General features: G+C 40.2%; 1 protein-coding gene across 3 annotated transcripts in view; it reads right to left on the bottom strand.

The window, feature by feature from the left end:
- The window catches only part of ARHGEF10 (Rho guanine nucleotide exchange factor 10), a 120,275-nt gene that overhangs the window by 52,800 nt on the left and 44,036 nt on the right, over nt 1–23,439 (bottom strand). For all 3 annotated transcript variants that reach the window (XM_030036804.2, XM_030036803.2, XM_030036805.2), the window contains 9 exons: nt 23,037–23,151; nt 21,027–21,139; nt 17,352–17,429; nt 16,922–17,101; nt 15,518–15,634; nt 13,902–13,994; nt 12,256–12,426; nt 10,278–10,423; nt 6,542–6,717 (listed from right to left, as the gene is read on the bottom strand). In XM_030036804.2, the coding sequence (XP_029892664.1) occupies nt 6,542–6,717; nt 10,278–10,423; nt 12,256–12,426; nt 13,902–13,994; nt 15,518–15,634; nt 16,922–17,101; nt 17,352–17,429; nt 21,027–21,139; nt 23,037–23,151 (1,189 nt within the window). The remainder of the gene's footprint in view (nt 1–6,541; nt 6,718–10,277; nt 10,424–12,255; nt 12,427–13,901; nt 13,995–15,517; nt 15,635–16,921; nt 17,102–17,351; nt 17,430–21,026; nt 21,140–23,036; nt 23,152–23,439) is intronic.

The following is a 23,439-nucleotide window of genomic DNA, read 5'->3' as shown; positions in this document are numbered from 1 at the left end:
TAGTTTACATTTATGAGCATATTACATATCCCTTAGTGTAGAGTATTATTTTCAATAGTTTTAAAATAAAGATTTACATTATTACTCTATAGAAATTTCACAGAGATGAAAGTTAGTTCAACTAGCAATCCATGTCACATCATCCTTTTTAAAACCTTATCACCAATGCTAGAGTTGATATGCCACTTAATATTTAGTCTTGCTTACTGTGGACATTGTATGACAACTGTCCAGCCTTAAAGTGATGATAAAAGTGACTTTTTTTCTCCTTCCCCAATTCTATATTTCTCATTAGACAAACCAACAAAAAGCAGCTTTAATGGCAATAGCTATCACAGCAGCACCATTTCTGGTTTTGGGAAAAGCTGTCCTTCCACTGAGCAAGACATCGACGGAAACACAAGTGCAAACTGTAGCGCATCCAACATCCCTACCTGTTTCCCTGGCAACACTCAGAGACCTACACGAAGTGACTGCATCAAGCAGAAGGAAACTCGGAAGAGAGGAATCATGCCTGCACTTCAGCATTGTGTCACTACTACATTTGACAATTAACAAAACTCACAGAGATCAAAACCACAGGCGAGCAGAAACAGAGTACAAATGTATCCCTGGAAGTATGACCAGGAAATGAGATAAGCCATGGTTTAGCAGTGCTGAGGTTTGATCTCAGTTACCAACTGTAAACCTGTGAAACAAAAAAAATAACACGAAAATACAGCCATAGACATAAAAGTGGTAACTTGTTTTTTTCATTTTACTGTTATCTCCTACGCTCATCACTGCATGATATATAGTACAGATGAGTCTTGCTCATTTTCTCATTCAGCCTTTAGCCATATGGCTCAAATTAAATGGTTCTTTACTTAAGTAATAGGCTATGTTGTGTATGGCTCCTAATCAACATGATCAGCAGAACACTGCTGACAGACACTGGTTTCCCACCTAGGAACGGCAGGATGCTTAGCCCTCTCCCTTTGCTTCTACAGAGTCTCTGTAGTCTGGTCTTCTCAAATAAAATTTCTGTGAAAAACTTCTACAGCTCACCCTTTTCATTCTTGGGAACCAGAGAACAGACAACTCGGGGTAGTGGCTGTCGCGGCAGCACCAAACACATTTCGTCTTGGCACAGAAACCACACTTCATGACCCATCAACAGTTCGCCTAAAGTGCTGCAAACTTGTAATAACACGTGTCAGGAGTCTGAGAAACTGAAACTCTGGCCAGTATATTTGACCTTTGCTCCTATATTCCCATTTCAAGAGCAGTGAAATACCTGTATTTTCAGTGATTTTATGTACAGATGGATGACTTGCAAGTGAAGGTTGACTTCTGATTCCTCTAGAGGGGAATCTAAGTACATTTTGGTTAAGTCACAAATTTGCCTTTAACTATACTTTTTGTATTTTATATAAGACAAAAAAACAAGTTGTATTCATTGCTCTTTCACCCATCCTCTTTTTTATCAGAAGAGTACAGGTAGCATTTTAAGTTTCTTGGTGCCCTCTTTCCATGAATTCAGTCCAACTTCTTACCCATTTTGACTGAATAATTCACTAGTATATAGCTACGCAGTAAACTTCTCAAAAGGAAACAAAAAAAATAATCTCTAACAGACCAAAAACCAAGGAAACAGCCAGCAGATAAATCCTTTCAACTACTAAAAGATCATTCAGGATGAAGCAGCATATATTAGCTAAAAAGATAACATCAGAACAAATGTGTTAACTGTGTTAGATGCTTACAGCATCTAAAATAACAAATAAAGACAGAAAAGTCACCAAAAAAAAAAAAGTTAGCAATAATGTAGTACTTGAATAGTCACTGATTACTCTCTCAATTCCTCTGCGAGATAACATGATTATCAAAGATACCAATTTAGCTGTGGGCATGTTTGAAGTGATCTGTGGCCCCCATTAGACCCCCTCTGGACACATTAGATGTCTGAGGTCCTCTGAGTGCTTAGGGCTCCTACCCAGACCACAGCATATTTTATAGGTGAGGAAAGTGAGGTACAGAAGTAGCAAGACACCCACAAACTTAAAAGCAAACCCACAACAGAGCAAACACTAAAATTCAGGAGCCCTTAAGCTTGATGTCAATTTCCCTGGGTCCATAACAAACAGGTTACCTATAGGTATCTTGGAAAAAAAAACAAAAGAGAAAAAGAAAGGAAAACAAAACCAAACCAATATCCCAGATGTGAATGCTGAATCCATTACTTTCAGTAGCTCACAGACAGACAGAAGAGGTGAAATCAATGCATGTATCAACACAACTGTGTGGAAGAAGAGAATTTACTAGAAGACATATAATTAAGGAAAGTGTCTCCTTTTGAGCTTTTCAGCCATTTATAACCCAGGGTCATTCCCCCATATTACATAATACTTTTGCTAAGTTCTTTTTCGGTCTTGAATCACAGTTCCTGTTTCATAGAATGGTTTGGGTTGGAAGGGACCTTTAAAAGTCATCTAGTCCAACCCCTCTGCAATGAGCAGGGACATCTTCAACTACAGCAGGTTGCTCAGAGCCCCGTCCAACCTGACCTTAAATGTTTCCAGGGATGGGGCATCTATCACATCTCTGGGCAACCTGTTCCAGTGTTTCACCACCCTCACTGCGAAAAATTTCTTCCTTATATCTAGTCTGAATCTACCCTCTTTTACTTTAAAACCATTACCCCTTGTCCTATCGCTACAGGCCCTACTAAAGGACTTTCTACTTCTCAAACTCACCTACCATTATATAGTTTTTATATCTTACCATAGAATCAAGTCAAATGCTCCCCTAACCACCTAAAACATGCTTCAAACACCTCTTACTGAACTCCATCACACAATTCTTCCAGCACAAGTAAATCAAAACCAAGAATATACAACTTCCTGTTCATGCTGAAAATATTCCTCTTTTCCTATATTAAATTCAACTTTTTAGTATTATGAATGTGTGTGTGCTTCTGCACATGGATCAGTTGGGAAAGAGAGAACAGCAGCAATAGCCTACCAGAAACAGTATGTGGATTTACTACAGAAAAACTTTCTCTTGCATCTTCCTGCAAATGGTTCTCCAGAAGAAAATGAACACATCAGGCATCTTGGGCACACAGGGTTAAGATAACTACCTTCCACAGGAATCATCCAGTTGGGATGCCAGAGACTCATACTCACAGACCTTGAAGCAAGACTAACTCTAATACATGAAACAGAACTTTACCTGATTTGCTGAGAGAAATACAATCTGATAAACATGCTATTTTTTCCTGAAGACTGAGAATGTGAAATGTTTTCTGCTTTAAATATCATTACAGGAAGCAAACACAAGTTATAATTGCACTCCACTAGGAAACAATATTAGAACCATACAAATAAAGGACTCCACCTTCTCCATATTCGTAACTAAAAACTCATAGTCTACTTTTGGTACTAGGGGAGAACAACAGGAATAAGGCAAAAGCACATCAAGGACAGAAGCAGCGTAGCAGAATACACTGTAGGAAAATTTTCCTGCTTTCCCCCCCAATACCCTCAGGCAATACAGTTTCCACTGCCAAATGCCAAAGGGTTTAAAAAAAAAAAAAAAAAAAAAAAGAACCTAACAACCGCTAAATATGTTCTCCTCTAGAATTCAGAGACAAAAGACTGGTATGCAAAGCAGAACTGCGTAGAAGACTGCAAACTGATGATTTTGCCAAGTGAAAACCAAGTTCATGCAGCCCTTACTTTCCACCTTAGAACAGTACTAAAGCATGCCCTTGATTTATACGAACTCATAAAACCTTTCAACCTTTCAGCAGTTGTATATCACAGCCTGTACATGAAGAATTCAAACTCAGCTATTAACTTCTCTGTAGCACCCAAAGTAAAGTTTGCATCTTTAAACTATGCTATCTTTTCTTGCAGCTGAAAGCATCAATTGCATTTAGCCAATAATAGTGAGTTGCCTCCTCATAAAAAGGATTTTGGTAGAGTAAAAAGTGCCATCATAAAAGAAATGTAACTAATAACCAGTAATCCTCACAAGGACACAGCCAGAATCCATCAAGAATCCTTGCTCATCACAGCAGTAATGTGAGAACACCAACCTTACGGAGGTCAAGTACTTTAACCTGGCGTGCTGCAGATACAAACCAACTTTTCTTAGTCCTCCAGAAATGGAAGAGGTGACCCCCCTACTAGTTAATGCTTTTACACAGAATTATCATTATTCTTCCTCTCTCCAGTTCCCACCAACTGGAAATGAGAGCTGCAAATGAGGTCTGAGACATGGTTCTACGTCATGGAAGCAGGATTTTGCCTGCAGCATCCCAAATTGTTCTTGATCATTAGATATTATTAAAACCACATACTATGAAGGCACTGGGATTTCACCACAGCAGTTCCCTGGTATACTTTGAAAACAGAGGGAAACATAACATAACTTTATGATGACTGTGAAGTAATGCAGTTTCAGGCAGAGAACGACAGTATTTTGCTGGTAGTGCTCTGCAATTTGTGGTAAATACCCAATGGTCTCACCAACGATGCAATACTACCATGATAAAGATTGGGTCATCATCAACTATAAAGTGCAGCATCTCGGTGGGTGCAAATAAACAAGCAACAGCGAACCATTACACAAAGCCTTACAAGTCCTTTCCCTCTGCAGGCAAGCCGTACTTTCTAAGCTGCTGTAATCTTTAGCAGCCAAGAAGACTGGAACTAAGGGGGCAACTCTACAGAATAACTAACACAAGTGGGTATTCAAACTTGTCTATATGGGCCAATTTGGACAAGTCTGCATTCAGAGGAACAGCTAGCACAGACATAGCAGTATATGCAAACAGTAAGGCTACGCTCTTCCTCTTTCATAATTGGTTATATTCAACTTAGTTGGATCATTTGGCAGAAGCGTTTGATTAAAGCTGAGGGAAGATTTATTCATTTGTATAACCAGTATCCTTCATATCCTTTTTAATTCTTATCTTTTGATTCCTTTTATTAGGAGAAGACTGAATTAATACAACAATTAGAGCTTACTAAGAGAACAATTAGCTCAGCTCATCTTTTATCTATTGAGTACCATTTAACCTGAAGGTTGAGAGTACAAATGATGTACAAAGTCATTTCATTTTTTTGTGATATTGTCACCAAACATCACAAAGCTGAGAAACCTCAAAGCCAAGAGGTTCAAGTAGGTTCTACAGGACTGTTTGGGTGAGAGTTTTTCTTTCTCCCCTCATGCTCCACTTCCCCATCTGATCTTGCTGACAAGGCTAGGATTTGATCTGATCGGCTGTAAAGCTGCTGCACAAAGTCGCAGTAGGAATATTCAACAAGCTGTTCCTCCCATACTAACCTATGAGAGGGACTCCCAATTCTAAGTCATACACTCCCTTATATACACTCCTCTCAGGGTCATGCATACAGCAGCTGGTAAATGATAATATAAGAGCTTTAATCTCATTGTCTAAGTAGACCATTAACGCTTAAAAGGAGTTTGAAGTCATCCTTGAAATTGAGATGTAAGTACCTATAAAAATTCTCTGTGGCTATGTACAAAGGGAGGAGCAAGAAGACCTGACAATAACCATGCTGGAGAATATGGGGGGTATTAAATGCTGTAGCTGCACCTCAGATCATTCTGAAGTGTAACATTTATGCCTCCTTACAGCACAACTGTGGGAAAATTCACGAGGCCAAGGGTGCAATATTAAATAAATGTAGCGTGAAATAATGCCTAGAGCTAGCACTGAAATTTGTGTAAATTATAGTCCATTAATAGGGATCACAATCTAGACGTATTAAATGCACTTAAAAATACAGTGTTTAGGCAAAATATAGGATATAAAAATAACTCAATATATATGAAAGGCTAGCTACTGAGTAAACTCTTGAAATTCATACATCTCTTGAGGGTAGTTGGCAGGCTTGCAGGAGGGATTAACAAGCAGAGAAAGAACTTGCAAGCTTCAGAGCTTGAGGTCATTTTTGGAGACAGGCTAGGAGAAAATTACCTATTGGCATATTGTTTCAAAAACATTCATTAAAATTAAAATTGAAGTTTGTTTCTGAAGCACTTGTTACTGTGTTTGAAGGGTAGGATACTATGGACTTGAGAGAAGTAACTTCTACCCTGCAGTAACCACTTGTGTCCAGACTCTTACTCCACAGCAACAGGGTGGCTGGTCATTTTTATTGAGAGAAACTTCCTTGCTTTAACTATGGGATAAAGAACACATGCACTAACAGCTACCATGGGACAGCTGGCACACCACACCAAAACAACCTTTTTGCATGCCCACACACATTCATGCTTTAAAACACTTTATGCGTTCATGCGTAAAACTCTAAATTAGGACAAACAGAAGTAATTCATGTTGCAAGGCAGGAGACTGGCTATCACTTTATGGATCCTCAGTTTCCAAAGAAAGATGTTGTATTACTGTTCATGTTACAGAAGTCTTCATGCACAAAATGCTATCCTTTGTTCTCAGTAGCCCACTGAAATCAAATATGGGTTTTAGCAAAAAAGTCTGTAAAAGTCAGTAACTCCCATCACTTACTTGGCTTAGAGTTAATGACGACATTTTCAGCAGAGTGCTGGGGTGGAAACCTGCAGTTCTCTCCTTGGCCCTCACTGCTGCCATACTCTATGACTTCCACTTGTCCCAGTGGTACGCTCCACTTCAATAAATACCTCTGGCCAGTTGTCATGGTGCCACTGCTTTCATAGGAAGAGCTGGAAGATGCACAAATTATTGCTGTGACAAGCAACTATGTTTCAAGGCATCCTATTTATTATTTTAGCTTCTAAAATCTGCTGTTTATCAGTCTGAGTACTGTGCACAACTTGAAACAAATACATGCATCAGGCTGACTTTTGTAACTGACCTTTCCCGGAGTGAAAAAGAGCAGCTATGCAGGTGCAGATAATCTTGTTTACAAACAGCATAGGACTGCCAACAACAGTCCCTACATTTCTATAACAAAACATAAATGACCATCTTTTAAGATCGATGTGCATTTTGACATCCTAATACACGTGCTTAGGATGATACTTTGGCTCCATATTTTCCTAATTCTTTCAAAACAGTGCTCAAAAGTAGTAACTGCTACGCTTAGGGAAGTATGGATGATGGGACCTTTGAATGACTACCGGCAGCAGGAAGGACAACGTAACCTCCCAAGGGCTGACAAGCTAACATTTCTGCTGAGCCCCACAGCCCAGGATGTCCTTTACAGCAGATCTTTGCAACTGCTGTGGCTTCTGAGAGTGCTCCCACGTGAGCTGCTGCTAAAGAAAGTGTATATCACAACAGGCATTTCAGAGGAAACAGCACGCGGAGGAAGCTCACCTGGAACAGAAATGGCATTAATACTCCTTTTCCTTTGTTTCCTCCATTCCCTTATTCACATTCAAGCATATATAATAAACATTTATTAAAAAGGACAAAAGATATGTTAAAGTGAACAAAAAAAGTTTTATTTCACAGAAAGCATGACTGAAATACAGGAGTTCAATGCTTGGGAGAAATCAGCAAAACGCATTTACTGAGAACAGTACCTAAAGGCTGATGTTAGCTAGTCAGCTACCTATTCGCAACACAGTCATATTTTTGTTTCAATGAAGAGGCAAATATGAACAAAAACCACAAGTGCCACAGCTTAAGTAAATATTTATCAACTCTTGATCTAGTTCAGAAGAAAGAAAACAAGCCTAGGCAGGACACAGCTGTTCAGTCACTAGGGATAGCATTCACCCTGTCCACCTGCTGCTTAAAAGTTAGGTCTCTGGTTCGAGCCGGTCATCTAGATGACATGTGAAAAAAAGACCTTCTGAGGGTCATGTACTCTGTACAAATACATGCCTTTTGCCAGTTATAGAAAACTGGTCTGGAACCAATGGTCCCCAGGCTCCTGGGACATCTGTTTCTGTAAAGGCTGGACAAAAGGTGGTTAAGAAACCACACTGCGCAGCTACGTGTACTTGTAAAGCTTCTGAAGAAGTCTACAGCTCCAGGGTAAATCTGCAGGTGTGCATCTTGAAAACCACTGCTGTAACAGAAGCCTAGCTTAGGTAAAATGCCTCACTTCTATACAGCTAAAATGAAGAGAAATAAAGCTCATCCTGCATGAGCCAAACAAGCAAGTGGTACTTTCTATAGCATATACTTATTGTCGTGGTTTAACCCCAGCCGGCCACTAAGCACCATGCAGCCACTCGCTCACTGCCCCCACACCCCAGTGGGATGGGGCAGAGAAAAAACAAAAAAACAAACAAACAAAACCCAAAAAAACTAAAATGGAAAACTTGCGTTTTGAGATAAAGACAGCTTAATAGGACAGAAAAGGAAAGGAAAATAATAATAGTAGTAATAACAATAATAATAATAGAATATACAATACAAGCGATGCACAATGCAATTGCTCACCACCTGCTGACTAATGCCCAGCCAATCCCCAAGCCATGGTGTCCCCCTGCCAACTCCCCCCAGTTTATATACTGGACATGTCGTCACGTGGTATGGAATACCCCTTTGGCCAGTTTGGGTCAGCTGTCCTGGTTGTGTCCCCTCCCAGCTTCTTGTGCCCCTCCAGCCTCCGCCAGGAGGGCAGTATGAGAAGCTGAAAAGTCCTTGACTTAGTATAAACTCTGCTTAGCAGCAACTAAAACATCAGTGTGTTATCAACGTTATTCTCATCCTAAATCCAAAACACAGCACTATACCAGCTACTAGGAAGAAAATTAACTTTATTCCAGCTGAAACCAGGACACTTATTTTGAACAAAAACTTCTGGACTGGATACAGGTGTCATGTAAAATCTGGCAGATGATTTCCTTTAGTCCCTAACTATATTTTTCATGACAAAGGTAGTTCCTTCTGCAGTAAAAATCTAAGAGAGGTCCATGAAATCATGGAGGAATCCTAAATACACACACAGAGCTTGCAGGTGGACGCAGCCCCCACTGAACACACCCCAAGAAGTCACAAACCTTTTTTTTTGCTAGTGAATAAAGCTAAAAGTGCAGTCAACTATTCTAAAAACCCACTGTTATACAAATAAGCGGGTTGGAAAGCAAACCTTAACTGCTAGAGAAAACCGTAATTAAACTTTTTCAGAGTTAGCAAACCCCCATGACACATGTATGCCCAACTACCATCTCAAAGAACGTTGCTCCGAACCAGCTAATGCCCACAGGAACAACCGTGCTGTGATAACCAGAACTGTTGACAAAATAATGAACCCAGAGACTTGGCATAATCATGAACTTTTCACATGGAAAATGAAAACAGACTGCACATTGCCATTTCAGGGACAAATACAGAAAATCCAAGACAATGATAGTATATAAGAAGATAAAATATGAACGGTTAAAAGCAATTTTCTTGCAAACAACCATGAGAAAATATCCAGGTGTTAATAAGGAACCGAAGAATTTGTAAAGGAAAAGAATCACAGGATAATTGACATCAGCTTGTTCATTTTCTGAGGTGCAGTTATTACATGGCACTTCTCACTCACTAACATGAGAGCAAGCATTCACACCATTACAAAAATATGTACTGTATTCACACTTTAGTAATAAACTAAGATATCAACTCATATTATGCTTAAGAAAAGCTGTTCTTGGAAGATTTTAATGGTCCACATTTTCTCTGTCAGAATGTACCATCGCATAAAGCAATTTATGATACAAGCAACATTTGAATGTGAATGTGACCTTGGCATATACAGAGGTATAGTAACAGTAATAATTACAGCCAACTAAAACATAGAAGGCACTATGAAAAAATGCTTTCTTCAAAGCATCTCAGTGTTAATACTTCAGTGTTTGGTCTCAGAGATAAAAACCCTTCCCCAGCTGGAACTTTGTTAGTGAGTTCCAGGTTTGTTCTGGCTACATGAATTAGCTTTGTGTTTTGGGTTTTTTTAAAATTTGCGAATTGTGTCAAGTTACAGATTTTTGTGTGTGTGACAGTATGAATTTAAGGAAGAGAAAAAAATCCTACCTTCGTATGCCTGTGCTCCGCTAAACACTAATACACAGCAATAACTAGACACTACAGAGCATTTCTATCTGTAATCTCCAACTGATAGAATTTTCTTACAGATTTACTCTAGATCTTCCAAACATCAGCAGGCAATTTAGAGGACTGTAACAAAGCTATTTATCCATTTATTACGACTACTCCTAGAAATTGTAAGCCATAGTAAAAACAATAAAAAAAAGTTTCAGTGTCCTTTTTTCCAGCTGGAGCTTGAATGACCATTTAAAAAATACGAAGCAAGTCTTACCGAATATTTACTGTTGCACACATCAGCACATCATTTAACATGAAAAGTCGTCGTTCTTTGGTTTTGATAATTTCTCCTTTGTCATTGTAAACCGTCTCAACCATATCATCAGTCCGTATGAGGTATCTGTTTCCATTGCTGAGTAGCTAGATTTTAAAAACAATCAACACTGTACATTATACATGGTACATCTAACAGCCGGTGCAAAAAATGAAAGAAAATACAACAGGTTATCACTTGCCATCCTAGTACAAGTGTTTGCAGCTGGATTTGCCAAGTGAATGAAGCCTCTTTACTAATTTGCTTTTCATTTAGAGAAACAGTAACTTCTTCTGCTACCAATATGGCCTGCAGGGGATTTGGGTCTTAAATATGGAATGAAATTGCTCGGAAAGTCTTCCACACTGATAAAGGTCCCCTAGCAAAAAAAACCTGATAGCTTCCGCAATTTCTGAGGTTTCCTTCCCTCATCCCTTCTTTCACAGCCCATTTAAGCGCTATGCGTGGTTCCAGCTGTCCCACGGGGCGGTCAGGGTGGGAGGAGGAAGAGTGCTCCCGCCTGCTCCGTCCACCGGGGCTCACACAGCTATAGCCGAGGAGCGTGGCTAGTAGGTTGCCACAGACCGCGGAGAAGATGGTAATATGTGCAAGAGATTAATGGCGTCTAAGTTGCTCCTGCCGTCTGCCTTCAAGGGCTGAGGATCAGCACTGTGTGCAAGCAGGCATCAACCCCTCACAGGTCAAACGCACCTCCGCAGTGGCCACGAGAACAAAATGGTCCATAACGCACTTGTTTCCTATCCACCCACCTTCGCCGCCTGTTTCACCCTGCCTGGCATTGCTCCAAAACTGTATGTGCAAATATTAACCCACAAGGCACGCAGGGCCCTATGTGATTTGGAGTGACCATCCACATATCTATCAATTCATCCTGCCGGTGCATAACATACAAGATTTTACAGTTGATGTCAACTGACAAAAGGAAACCTGGACCAGCTCTTAAAAAGCATGTTCTGTGTCTGGAACTCCTTCAGCTATTTGTAGATGATTGGTAGCTGCTTCAATAGCAGGAGCATGAGAACTAAAAAAGAAAGTAAAATGCCTGAATCCATCTTCTAATGCACTTAGAATGGAAATATTGTTCCAGTATGACAATAAATTCAGTATCCCATTTCTGATAAATAGTTTAAAACAAGTATGTTGTGGTTGACTACTATTTCCCTAAAAACTGTGCTTTTATGCATCACAAAAAAACTGCACTCCTTCAGCATGTCCCCATCACTCCATCCCAGAATGAGTCCGAAGTATAATCATCCGTAACTTCACAAAAGCAATAACTGAAGTATTTATGCCCCATCTCATGGGGAAGGAGGAAACACTTACGATGCAAATAAGACAAGCATACATATATCCACAGTACATACAGCTACTAACAAACACAAATTAAGAAGAGTATTCCTTCCTTCCTACTGAATGTATTCTACAGTTCTTTAAAGACATTTCTACTGTATGATCCAAACGCATTAATGAAATAGACTGGGATGTTCCTTAAAACAAGGAAGATGTTGGACACATTGAATAGCACATCTTGAACTGCTCCACAGTTGGAAGCACTGCAACATGAGGAACTGGTTCCTTCCTTTATACAGGAGTAACTCGGTTCTAGGATAAATTAAAAGTTGAATTTTCCCATGCAGAAGATGTGCATGAGACTTTACTACACAGCATTATTTCCTACACTGCCACAGAACACCAATGCTGCTGCTATTTAAGCATGTTGCCTGCTCCAGCACACAGTGCTTTAACCAGTGAGCCTGTTCTTTACGGGAGGTAGGTCACATCTCACACCTACCACTCGAATGACCCCATGTTGTTGAGCTCTACAGAAAAAAACATCAGTGACTCTTTGGTGTCTGTTTTAGAGATTGCTCAAGGCCCAGAAACTAACCCTTCCATCATACATTCCTTCTTTCCTAACCTTGTTCAAATAACGTTCATTCATTGCTTTTGCTATTTGTTTTATTTCACAGCGCTGATCTGCATCCCTTTTCCTTTCATTTAACTTCTCTGCCAGCGTTTCAAGCTCTGTAAGAGCCATCTGTAGAGGTAATCTGTCAGGATGTCCTTTATTAGTGTTCTTCAACATATCCTGAGGAGAAATGATAAAACAAAACAAAAATCAGATTTAATTTCAAAATCAAGTTCAAAAGGATTACAGGATGTAAACTTACCACTACGTACTTTACCTGAGTACTACTAAAGAATAAGACCAATGAACACCTAATGAATATTCAGACAGCACATTGCTGACTTTCCTGAATATCTTAATAGTTCTTAAAAAAAGATACTGAATGCGGTCACAACAGCTTATTTACAGGATGAAAGTACAGAGAAGGAACTTGAAAATAAATCTAAAAACTGCAAATGTAAATACAAATTAAAAAGGTGCACATAATATTAAATGCAATTTGAAAATCAATATTACAGCATAATATGTAGGTGTCCATAAACAATGATTTAAAATTAAACTTTTCTGATATTTACTGTCATAATTCTGTATTATCTTTATTACTATTATTATTCCTCACTAAAATACTGACAGCATGCTCATCCCAAAGTAGGAGACATTACTTACTTCATGGAGGTCATGACAGCTTCTCAAAGTCTTTCCCTTTTGTAGGCATATAGTAGGAACAATTTTAATTTTATTTTTTCTCCTTTCCCACAGTATTTAAAAATCCCTACATATTCACTACAGCTTCCTGCCACAACAAACGCCATCTCTTCTGCTACCTCAAAAACTCTCGCCGTGGCTTCCTACTCCCACGCTCCCACCACAACTACCTCTGCTCCTTCTCCCACAGCAATTCCTGGACCTGTATCCCAAAGCCTGTCTTCCTCTGTGGCACCTGCAAAACACTAACTCATAGCACTCGCTGGGATAGACCTGCCGCGGTCTGGAAGGAGTTACAAACAGCGCAAAAGTTGGTCTGGAGCAGGTCTACACTGTGGAACTCTGCTCTTCCTGCAGCTCTGCTGCCTGTTCAGATGAGACCCGAGGACTCCATAACAAATCCCCAGTTTCCATGGGAAGAAAAACAAGGGCTGCAGGTCTGAAGGAAGCTGCAACACACTGCAGCAGGTCCCGTGAGCCACGTAGTCAGGGAGAGAGTGTGCTTGTGTTTTACATCCCACACACATTCTGAACTATCCAAGGCATAAATTATAACCTGTTGTATTTTTCTTAAATGGAAAACAATGCCACAAAGTTCCTAGTGGTGTTTTGAAGTGTTATTAGCTAACAAACTGATATGGACAAGCAGCACATTTGAACTACAGCTTTACTGCAAAGTGACTTACAAGCTAAATCTAACCTAGCAAGTAATCTAGAGTAAATCTAGTTTACTAAGATTTTCCTGCAGTGTATTACTGCCTGTCCCTGCAATCAGACTATGAGATCAACACCTTCTGATGCACTGAAGTTCTTTCTTTGTTATTTCCCCATGATGCAGCAGTCGCTTCCACTACAGCGAGCTCCTCCAGCAGAAGACAGCTACCACACAATCCCACAAGCAAACCACATAAGAATGCAACAAGAGCATCCCTTTGGTAAACACTATTTACCTGCAATAGCAGAATGAACTGTGGAAAGCGCTGGATAGGTTTCATCATTAAACCATACAGTGTAATTCGATCGGGGCTTGACTCCTGGCACTGCTGCAATGCAAGAAAGCCACAGTTTACTACTGTGAGCATATTTCCATCAGTTACAGAATGAAAGTTACAGAAGAAAATTCTTCTACATCATTTACATTAATTATAACAGTGGTACTGTAAAGATTCCATTTACTATAAAGATTTCATTTTAAAATATTAAATCTTTATTAAAAAAAATCACTGGCATGTCACTGAACTGAAATCTCAAATACATACAACTGGGATAAAGCTCCACCAGCAATGCAGCACTTATGTAAAAGGCATGAATGTGCTGTATCAATATATACATAAGTGGTGCACTGAAACATCTGCTCAACTTCAAGCACAACAAAGGGAATGTACTTGTTCAAGGTCTTAAATTTGAAAAACGTAAGTGATCTGTTGATTTATAGTCTGTAATTTACTATTGCTGCTCTGTTTCTTGGGGCTAAGAGACTATAAATCTCTAACTACCTACATGTTTTTAAGAGGAAATCTAAGGAAAACATCATCATCTCAGCACTATGCAAACAAAAAGAGATTTTCATTTTCTTTTTTTAAAAGAAACTGAGGAAAAGAACATTGATTTATGTTTGGGAAAAAAAAAAACCATAAGAAGCCATTATTTTGGTTATCAGGATTGGCAGATAAAACCAGACAAATTTCATTTGCATGTGCAGAAAAGCCTTGTTTGTATAAGACACTTCAACATTTGGAAATATTTTGGCCAGAATCACAGCTGACCCAAAATAAGGAGAGGAAATACTCAATATTAAAAACAAGGCAAACCCAAACAACATTAAACTGCTGTTGTGTTTAAATTGCTATTTATTGCTACAATTATCAGCTTCACAACAATTTGTTTCATACTTATCTCCACAAACATTTTTTTTTTTGCCCAAATAGCAGTAGTGAAGATTCTGGTCTTCGTTGCTGGTGGGCAAAGAAAAAAAGGAAGGTACAGCAACGTCTTCTGTCCTCAGAGCTCGGCCGTGAGTCCCCAGCTCTGAGCAGCACCCGTGCCGGCACTGACAAGCAGTGATGAGAGGTGTAAGTTATACCTCTATTGGAACAACAGGCTTTTAACAGCGTGAAAGGTATGAAGTGACTATATGCTCACTAAAGAGTCTGATCTTCATGGTGCCTAAGGCTTCCACAGTATAATCCTGTGTAGTGCTGGCCAATCTCCAAAAAGTTGTTAGTTAATTTTAAGATCTGAAGACAAATTAGGAATCAGTCCCCCTGCCACCTCCCTCTAGGCAAGCTAAGAGCTTCACTAGTTTGCCTAGGGCACCCAATTTCAGTATTTGGTGGACCACTACAACAGATCTGACAGGGTGACAGCTCAGAGGCACAACTCAATCCAGGACTCTCAGGGAATGGGACAATGGCTCTCAGCAGGTTTTGTGCCAAACCCATAAAACCAAAGTCCATAAAAAGTCACACAATATACAGTATCAACAGTCAAATTTCCTCTTAACTTATAGTTTATACTGTCTTATTTATATCATATGCCCAGCTGTTTTAAGATTGAACAAACTCACCTTTAAGAAGTCTAAAAAGGCAGGTTTTGTGGCACATGTTTTCTTGAGAATCCCTACTGCTGTACTGAAGTTGTTTACATATTCGCTGTATGCATCCAATACCATAGATTTGGAAAACTGAAAAGATAAAAGGGGAAGCCTGAACTATAAATACAAAAGATCCCTGAAAGCATAACTATCTAGACCTCTGACCGTTAAGGACTCGCCTTGCTCATAGCTAAGGACTTTGCCTGGCCTAGTGCTGGATCTACAGAAATACTGGTGATGCCCAAAATAATCTTTCTGTAGGAGACAGGTTGGAAACCTAAAGATGTAACAGCTGTGAATTACAAAATGTAAATTTACAGAAATAGCTTCACCTTGGCTATGACACTAGGGCAGAGTCTGAGGACTATGGGCAATCAAAGGGCATCCGCTGAGATTCAAAGCAGCTGCTGGGATCCCCTGATCATCTCACTGCTGCCTATCTTCCAGATTTGGTGAACCAGTGAAGTGCCAAGGCCTTCATGCCCCACCTTCAGCTGGTAAGCGTTTACCAAGAAAGCAGACAGATTGTGTGGTCTGCAAACAGCCATGTGAAAGGTAAGATTCCTGCCCATTTCCTTCTTAGTAACTTTATTCCTCTCTTCTGCAGAGCCGGTCTCATTAACACCACCTAACTTGCTTCAGTCAAAACAAGACAGGTTTGTTTTAAACAGCAAATCTTTAGTAACCATTTCATTTTGACTGAAATGGGGTCAAAACACTCAGAGACACAGATCCCAGCTCTCATACAGCAGGCAGGAAAAGGTGGTAATTTCCAGCAGCTGGGTGGCAACAAAACAAAGCACTCAAACCAGCAGGTAGGCAGCCTTTTCTGTCCACACACTCGCAGGGGTAGCAATGTCTTTCTATCAACTTCTTATTTTCTCTAATTTAACAGTCCTTTACTGGATGGACTTCTATTAAGGGTGGGATAGTGTTTTACAAAGAATCTTTACCTGTCCCCCAGGCTCAGTTAAAACCCAGGAATCAGGCCAACACCTACTGTGTTTTTTTCTACCCCCAACAAACATAATATGCATGACTACCTACTTTTTAAGAGATGCTGAGCCTCAATCTCACCTTAATCTAGGTGGGTTTGTGAATCTCTATATTCTCAGAAAAAGAAACTGTTTATTTAAACATCTGAAAGCTTGATCAAAGCCTGAAAATTTTGCCCACAATCTTTTCACATTTGCCAACCAAGCCAAAGACATGTGTTGGTGTCAGTTTTCTTACCAGGATGGTACATACATACTCTGACAGTTGCCACAGGCATTGGAGAATATGGGAATAAAGTGGCCAAGTTAGACAGAAAGATACGGAGATGAAATAACAAGGCTAAAATAAAAACAGATTATCTGTTCAGATGCATTTGCTTACTGAAGCAACAAAGACATCACCAATCATTTCAACAGAGTCCCACTCAGATACACGACTCGCCAGCGCAATCTGAAACATTGAATGGCACTGAAGAATTTCCTTAATTCGATAAAAGACCATTTTGAGTTTTCTTTCACTCAACAATTTTGGTTCCATATCTGAAAGGGGCTTCTCATATTGCTGTGGGGGAAAAAAAAAAAAAAAAAAAAACATAAATAGATTTAAACAAACAAACCAAAAAAAGTGTCTTCTACAAGCAGAAAAAAAACAACTTATGTAACAGTATACACACACGAACTCTCTAAACATTTGGCATGAAGCATCTGTAGCAAAATCTATGTGAGCCATACTACAGATTGTTTAAGGATTTGATTATTTTTCAAATTTACAAATTATAAAATGCAAAAGATATTAGGTTAGATTAAGGTACCTCCAGGATTCTTTTGAGAGCATCCACGTAATTCTTCTCACTGTCAACTACAGAGCCCAAAATATACCTTCTCACAACCTGTTGAAGAAACAAAGTTTTGTCTGAAGCTCTAATCAGGTAACGTTCATCATAGTTGGGAATGCTGATAGAATTCTCAGATTAACAAAAAACAAGAAACACACACAAATTTCAATATTGGAACTGCAATAAAATAATACTGTACCTTTTCAAAAGTAATTAAATTTACTACTACTCAGGAATTATTTATTTATTTTAAAGAACACAACAGTTACTATATCTATACCTGTAATCTTTGCTGACTGTTGCAATTCCAAGCGCTACTTTTGAAACTTGTCTTTTAATTTTAGATCTATAAATTTAGGCATTAATATAAATAATAACAGGTATAAGATGATGTTGGCTACTTTGGTGAATTGGTGCAACAAAATAGGTAACCAGTCTTCAAAATCAGTCTTCAAGACTAATTTTCTTTTTTTATTATGTTCTATAAATTTATTAGGAGTAACCTGAAGAACAAACAAGCAAACATTAATTGCCTTTTTATTGTAAGGCCATATAAACTGTACCACTGAGAAAGTATCTAAGTAAGTCAGCATTCTTTTTGGGGCATTACCATGCATAAGTGAAAACCCATCTGATCTATATTCATACACACTGACAAGAGTTGTAAGAGCTTCAGGAAATGCTACCATATTTCATGTTTACAAACTACAGGCTATTTATCACACCTCCTTCTCTACCTCCTGCTTCTGTAATTCAGCCAAAACGCACTCTGTATGCATGTGCAGGTGACATGACAGGAAGGACTGGGGAACCTATCTGGTTTAAAATCAAAACTTCTTACTGTTATCGATCAGATTTCTTGTGGGTTTTAAGCACTTGTTTTCACCCAAATCCATTTCCTAATCCAGCTCTTCGCAGGGCTTTCAAAAGCGGGACTCTCGGGGAGAAGACAGCACAAGGGCAGGATCAAACCACTTCCCACAACCACAGGGGAAGGCAAAACTGCTTCTTTTGCTATTTTAAGCTAGCCTAAATGACCATGAACCTCACGTCTCAGAGTCGCTTCTCTCTGCTCCTGATCCCCACAGCCTCCTGCCTCCTCTGCCACGGCTGCCTCTCCACACTTGTATTTTGCATTATTAAGTTAAATGCAGGTTATGGGAGGATTTTCTTTCATGGACTGGCTTTTCAAAGGAAGACTTCAAAATTATTTGAGGCCTTGCCTAAAGATACATGCGGTAAAATTAGTTGTGTCTAATTTTTGTTTAGAATGGATTTAGCAGTGTCTTATTTGGTATGCATCAGCTGCTCTGGTAAAGGATACTAACTCTACGTTTAGTCACAGTTCATTCTTCTGAAAAGAATAAACATCTGTAGAAAATGTTATTTTCAGGCTCTATTATACACAAAACAGATATTTAGTAGTGCCTACAGGTTACTGCAATAGATACACACAGCTTACAAGAAGCCTGCATGCAAGTCTCGCAATTAAATTCACATTTGTGCTAGTAACAGTTGCATACAAACAACTTATCGTAAGAATTCAGGTGCCGGTATCGAAACGAAGCAAAAGCTGCCAGGCCCGAGACCCAACCCAGGACATCGTACTTAAACAGGCACCGGGTTTTAAACGAAAGCTATCGTGCCACCTGCCGTTTAAAGCGAGCACATCCACGACGTCGGATCCTCCGCGGCACGGCCTGCTGCACCCTTCCAGTTCGGCATCGCCTCCGAACGCGCGCTGCGGCCGGTACCCGGACCGGACCGCACCGGATCGGACCGGACCGGACCGGATCGGACCGCCAACGAAGGCGGCGAACGCCGCGGGCCCCACGCCGCCCCTGAGGGACACCGCGAACGCACTACAACCTTCTTCCGAGCGCGGCGCCCGCCTCGCCCGCTCTCCACCCGCCTTCTAGCCCACCCGTACAAACTACATCTCGGCTACGCGGGTACTTCAGCAGACTGCTGGACGCCTTGCTACAGCAGAGGTAGATGACGGCCTCTGCTCTCCGCTGTCCACAAGCCAGACATCTCACAGGGAGTTAAGCTGGTCAGGCACAAATGGATGCTGGTCCATCTTTGCTGACTGTTCCCTCCTGTCCTCCCGAACCCAGAAGCAGCTCCCGGGAGCATTTGCTCCATCACCTCCGCAGGGACTGAGGTGAGGCCAGCCTGGACCCTCCTTCTTGCTCTCCTTGAGGATGAGGGTGTGACATTTACTTTTTTCCAGTCTTCTGATCACTGTGATCTTAGACGACAGAGAAAGGCCTTACCCTCAGCACCCTCGAGCCCATCCCACCTGGTCCCACGGACACCTGTACGTCCAGCTGGCCTCGGCACCCCAAACCGCAGGCAATGCTTCACCCCAGCAGGACCTGCCTCTGGGCGCAGGGGCTTCGGAGGCCTGAGGACAAACCTCACCAGTAAAAGCCGAGGGAAAGGTGGCACTGCGTACCTCCATCTTTTCAGGGCCCCTTGTCACTGGGTCCCTGCCCCATCAAGCAGCAGACCCTTATTTTTCTTAGCCTTCCTTTTGCTGCCAATGTACATACGAGAAACCTTCCGTTGCTGCCCTTCACACCTCACTAGCTCCAGCTGAGCTTTGGCTTTCCGGACTCCGTTCCTGCCCACTTGGGCAGTTCCTCCTGGGTGGATAAGCAACATACACCATGACCTACACAACAATTTCTAGTTAGCTCCAAACTAAGAGCGCTCTATTTTTCCGAAAAAGGTAATTACCTACAATAAAACCCAGTGAAATTCGCAAACCCCTGTTTGGAAAGAAGGAAAAGACAGCATTCAGACTGATGCTGAGATCTTACATTATAATGAAACCTTACAGTAACGTACCACAGTTCGGTGGTTGCACTGTTACAAGATTAGCGCTTCACTGTGCTAAATGCTTTAGAAAAATAAACCTCACCAAGCAAACAAAAAAAAAAAAAAACTTACACCGCTCTCCTCAACTGCCCCTTAATTTGTTTTTTTTCCTCATTTTCTGAAGGTACTGACCAACTCCTGACTTGACACCACAAGAAGCTAAAAACTCTCATATAGTTATTACTCGTCATAACAATACAGCAACATGAACCCACAGGATTTATTTTCAGCCAAAATTTCTAACTGATGCCGAATTCAGTGTTTTTTGAAGTGGTTTCCACAGTGACTATAGAGTTTGAGGTGGAGAACAGCAAAATATACTCTCCTGTAGACTTGACTTTACTGGGGACAAGGTTTTTTTAATCAGAAGGAACCTTAAGATTCAGATAGCATACAGGATATTCTCTACATTTAAAATAGAAATCCTGGAGCAATGTCTTCTGACTCAGTAAAAATGTTTAAACTCTTTTCTGTTTCACTCAAACCCACCACATTTAGTTTAAGTGTTCAGGTAGTGAAATCATATAATTATTATAGATAATTTTATAATGCAAAACAGCATTTTGCATCTCTGGCTGAATTCAGGACTGATGCAACTATATGCACACATACCCATTTTCAGAAAACTACTTAATCAGTTCTCAGTTTGATGTCCACTTAATTTATATTAAACACCGATATATTTGAAGAGCAAGGCACCTGGGAGCTATTGATGTACAGCAAAAGGGGAGGAAAAAGAGGCAGATCTTATTTCCAAAAGCCTACTACCTGCTGCTGTGATAATCCTTCAGGCATGGGAGTCATAATTGCTTCTGTATGCATACAGTCCACATCAATAAATAAATTTAGCTCTTCTTCTTCCAGACATGATGATCTATGATCTACAGATAATTGAATAACCAAAATGTCAACTTTTACAACATGTAGATTCAAAGAAAAAAAAAAAAAGCAGAAGATACTATTATCCAAGCACAGTAATTACACAGCAGTCTTATTTTCACTTACCAAACAAAAGAAATTTCCCAGCACTTCTGTACACCTGTGAAATCACATAAATACCACCACCAATAGGCACTCTATTACAGAACATCTTTCAAAGGTACCTCAAAATCCTAAAATCCACACAGCAGGAGACAGCCTACGCATTTTTTGCTTGACCTCTACTCCCTCTTCACAGCCAGAAGAGCAGGGCTGTCCAGAGTACAGGACATGACAACTAGGGTTAAAACACTGCAGCTTCAGGGCCAGCAGTTTTGAAATAAGTGACCTCTGGGAAGAAATTAAACACACCCGTAATATGATTCAGCTTAAAAAAATTCCATACACCCTTCCATAACTGAACTAAAATAAGTAGCCAAATGTACCAAAATGTTGGCTTTCATCAGAAATGAGAGTGAGGGATTCTGCATTGCTCCCTACATACCAATTTTATACAAAAATAAAATGCACCACCAAAGTGCAGTGATAGGTGGCAGTACGAAGCCAGCCAAACAAGCAGACATGAGCAAAGGAGAGAAAGAAAGAACAGCATGAGAAACTGTGTCTTAGAATAAAAAGGGAAGGGAAGCAGATCTGTGGGCTGGGAAGAATTCATGAGTTTATCTGACAAATTTGTCACTAGCTCCCTGATTTGGTAAGTGGCTAAGGGATTAAAGTGTCCACAGATATCCTGTGTCTGCTACGTAACCTCTAGAAATGCAAGGATGAATGCCAGGTCCACTATAACACTGCCCTGCTGAAGCACATCACCTTTCTCCTGTGAAACAGCAGGAAGTTGAGGATACATTTTTGATCACTAAAGTGTGTGCAACTAACTGTCTATTTCTCTCTGTGAATTAGGTAAGCTCAGAAGCAGTTAAGAGGCTGTGACAGGGATATAAGATGTGTCCTGGTCCTTACAGATAAGGATGCAGCTTTATGTTAGCTTGCTCACTAAAAATGTCTTGTTCAGTCTTGTGGTTTTAAGCTTCCTAAAACTGTAGTTTTATAAGCTCTGAAGTAATAACCATCCAATTAGTTGGGCAAAACTTGAACAGAAAGACATACTACCTCTCAGACTTATCCTGAAGAAGAAATGAGTTTGTATTCAGTTACTACCCCCTGCCTCTCGCAAAAATTAACTGTGGACTGCTGCTGCTGAGGCTCATGACAGAGGGCTGACATTTGCTCTTAACTAGAGAAAGAACACAAATACTTTTAGCTCTTTGATTTTAGACCGCTTTCTGTTTTCCCAATCCAAACTCAGCTTTCATCAAAAATCACCGAACTGTGATAAAGCAGAACAATCTCTTCCCTTGCTTCTACTCTTAAGCATGGAAAATGTTTGTTATCCCTTGGCCATGACAAACGTTTTAAATAGTCAACTATCACTCCACTGAAAACCATGTCCTAACAGCAGACTTTCCTGACATGCAGGAATTACTCGATGGAGGGAACTGGACAAACTCAGTACCTCAATGTAATTTCCATACTCCCACATACCAGCACCTGGATAGCATCTATGACACTGTTTGGTGGGATTTTTTGTTGTGGTTGCTTTTAAGTGGACCCTTCTCTGTGGTCCTCAGGTCACTCAGGTTCTTGCCCCAAACCTAAAACTACCCAAGATGCATTGACCATACTGTCATCTGAACTGAATATCATACCATAATTTATTGATATAAAGCTGATTTCATGCATCCAGTACTCAGCTCCCAGTACAAAAACCTGCTAGGCCATTCACTTCCTTTCTCAGAAATTACTAGAGAGAGTTACAAACACAGTATAATTGGCACATACCTTGAGAAATAAAAGATTTTGTTCTAATGAAAGAACGACCCTTTTTCACAGCTGCTTTTGTCTTTTCAAGCCCATCTTTGGTACCTTCTCTAGCAGCTCTCATAAGCTTTTGCATCTGTAAGATAAAAAAACCACAGTCTGCGCGTTCAGTGAGTAACAGGAACGTGTTTGAGCGTACCATGCAGAACACTTTTGATGGAAACAGCTTTAAAAAGAACACTGTCAATTAGTTTAGGCTATAAATATAGCCCAAAGTCAAAGGAATATATAGTAAGTACACAGATCCATCAAAGCTCAGATCTGAGCACCTGTACTTTTTCTTAAAAAAAAATCAAACCCTGAGAAAGGGACTTACTTCATGGCAATACTGTATGCAAGCCTAAAATAGCAGAAATGCTTAAGA

The sequence above is a fragment of the Aquila chrysaetos genome, chromosome 15, assembly GCF_900496995.4.
Source record: "Aquila chrysaetos chrysaetos chromosome 15, bAquChr1.4, whole genome shotgun sequence".
NCBI classification, from domain to species: domain Eukaryota; kingdom Metazoa; phylum Chordata; class Aves; order Accipitriformes; family Accipitridae; genus Aquila; species Aquila chrysaetos.
Note: the sequence above shows the minus strand (reverse complement) of the source record. Positions and strands in the feature narration are given on the sequence as shown.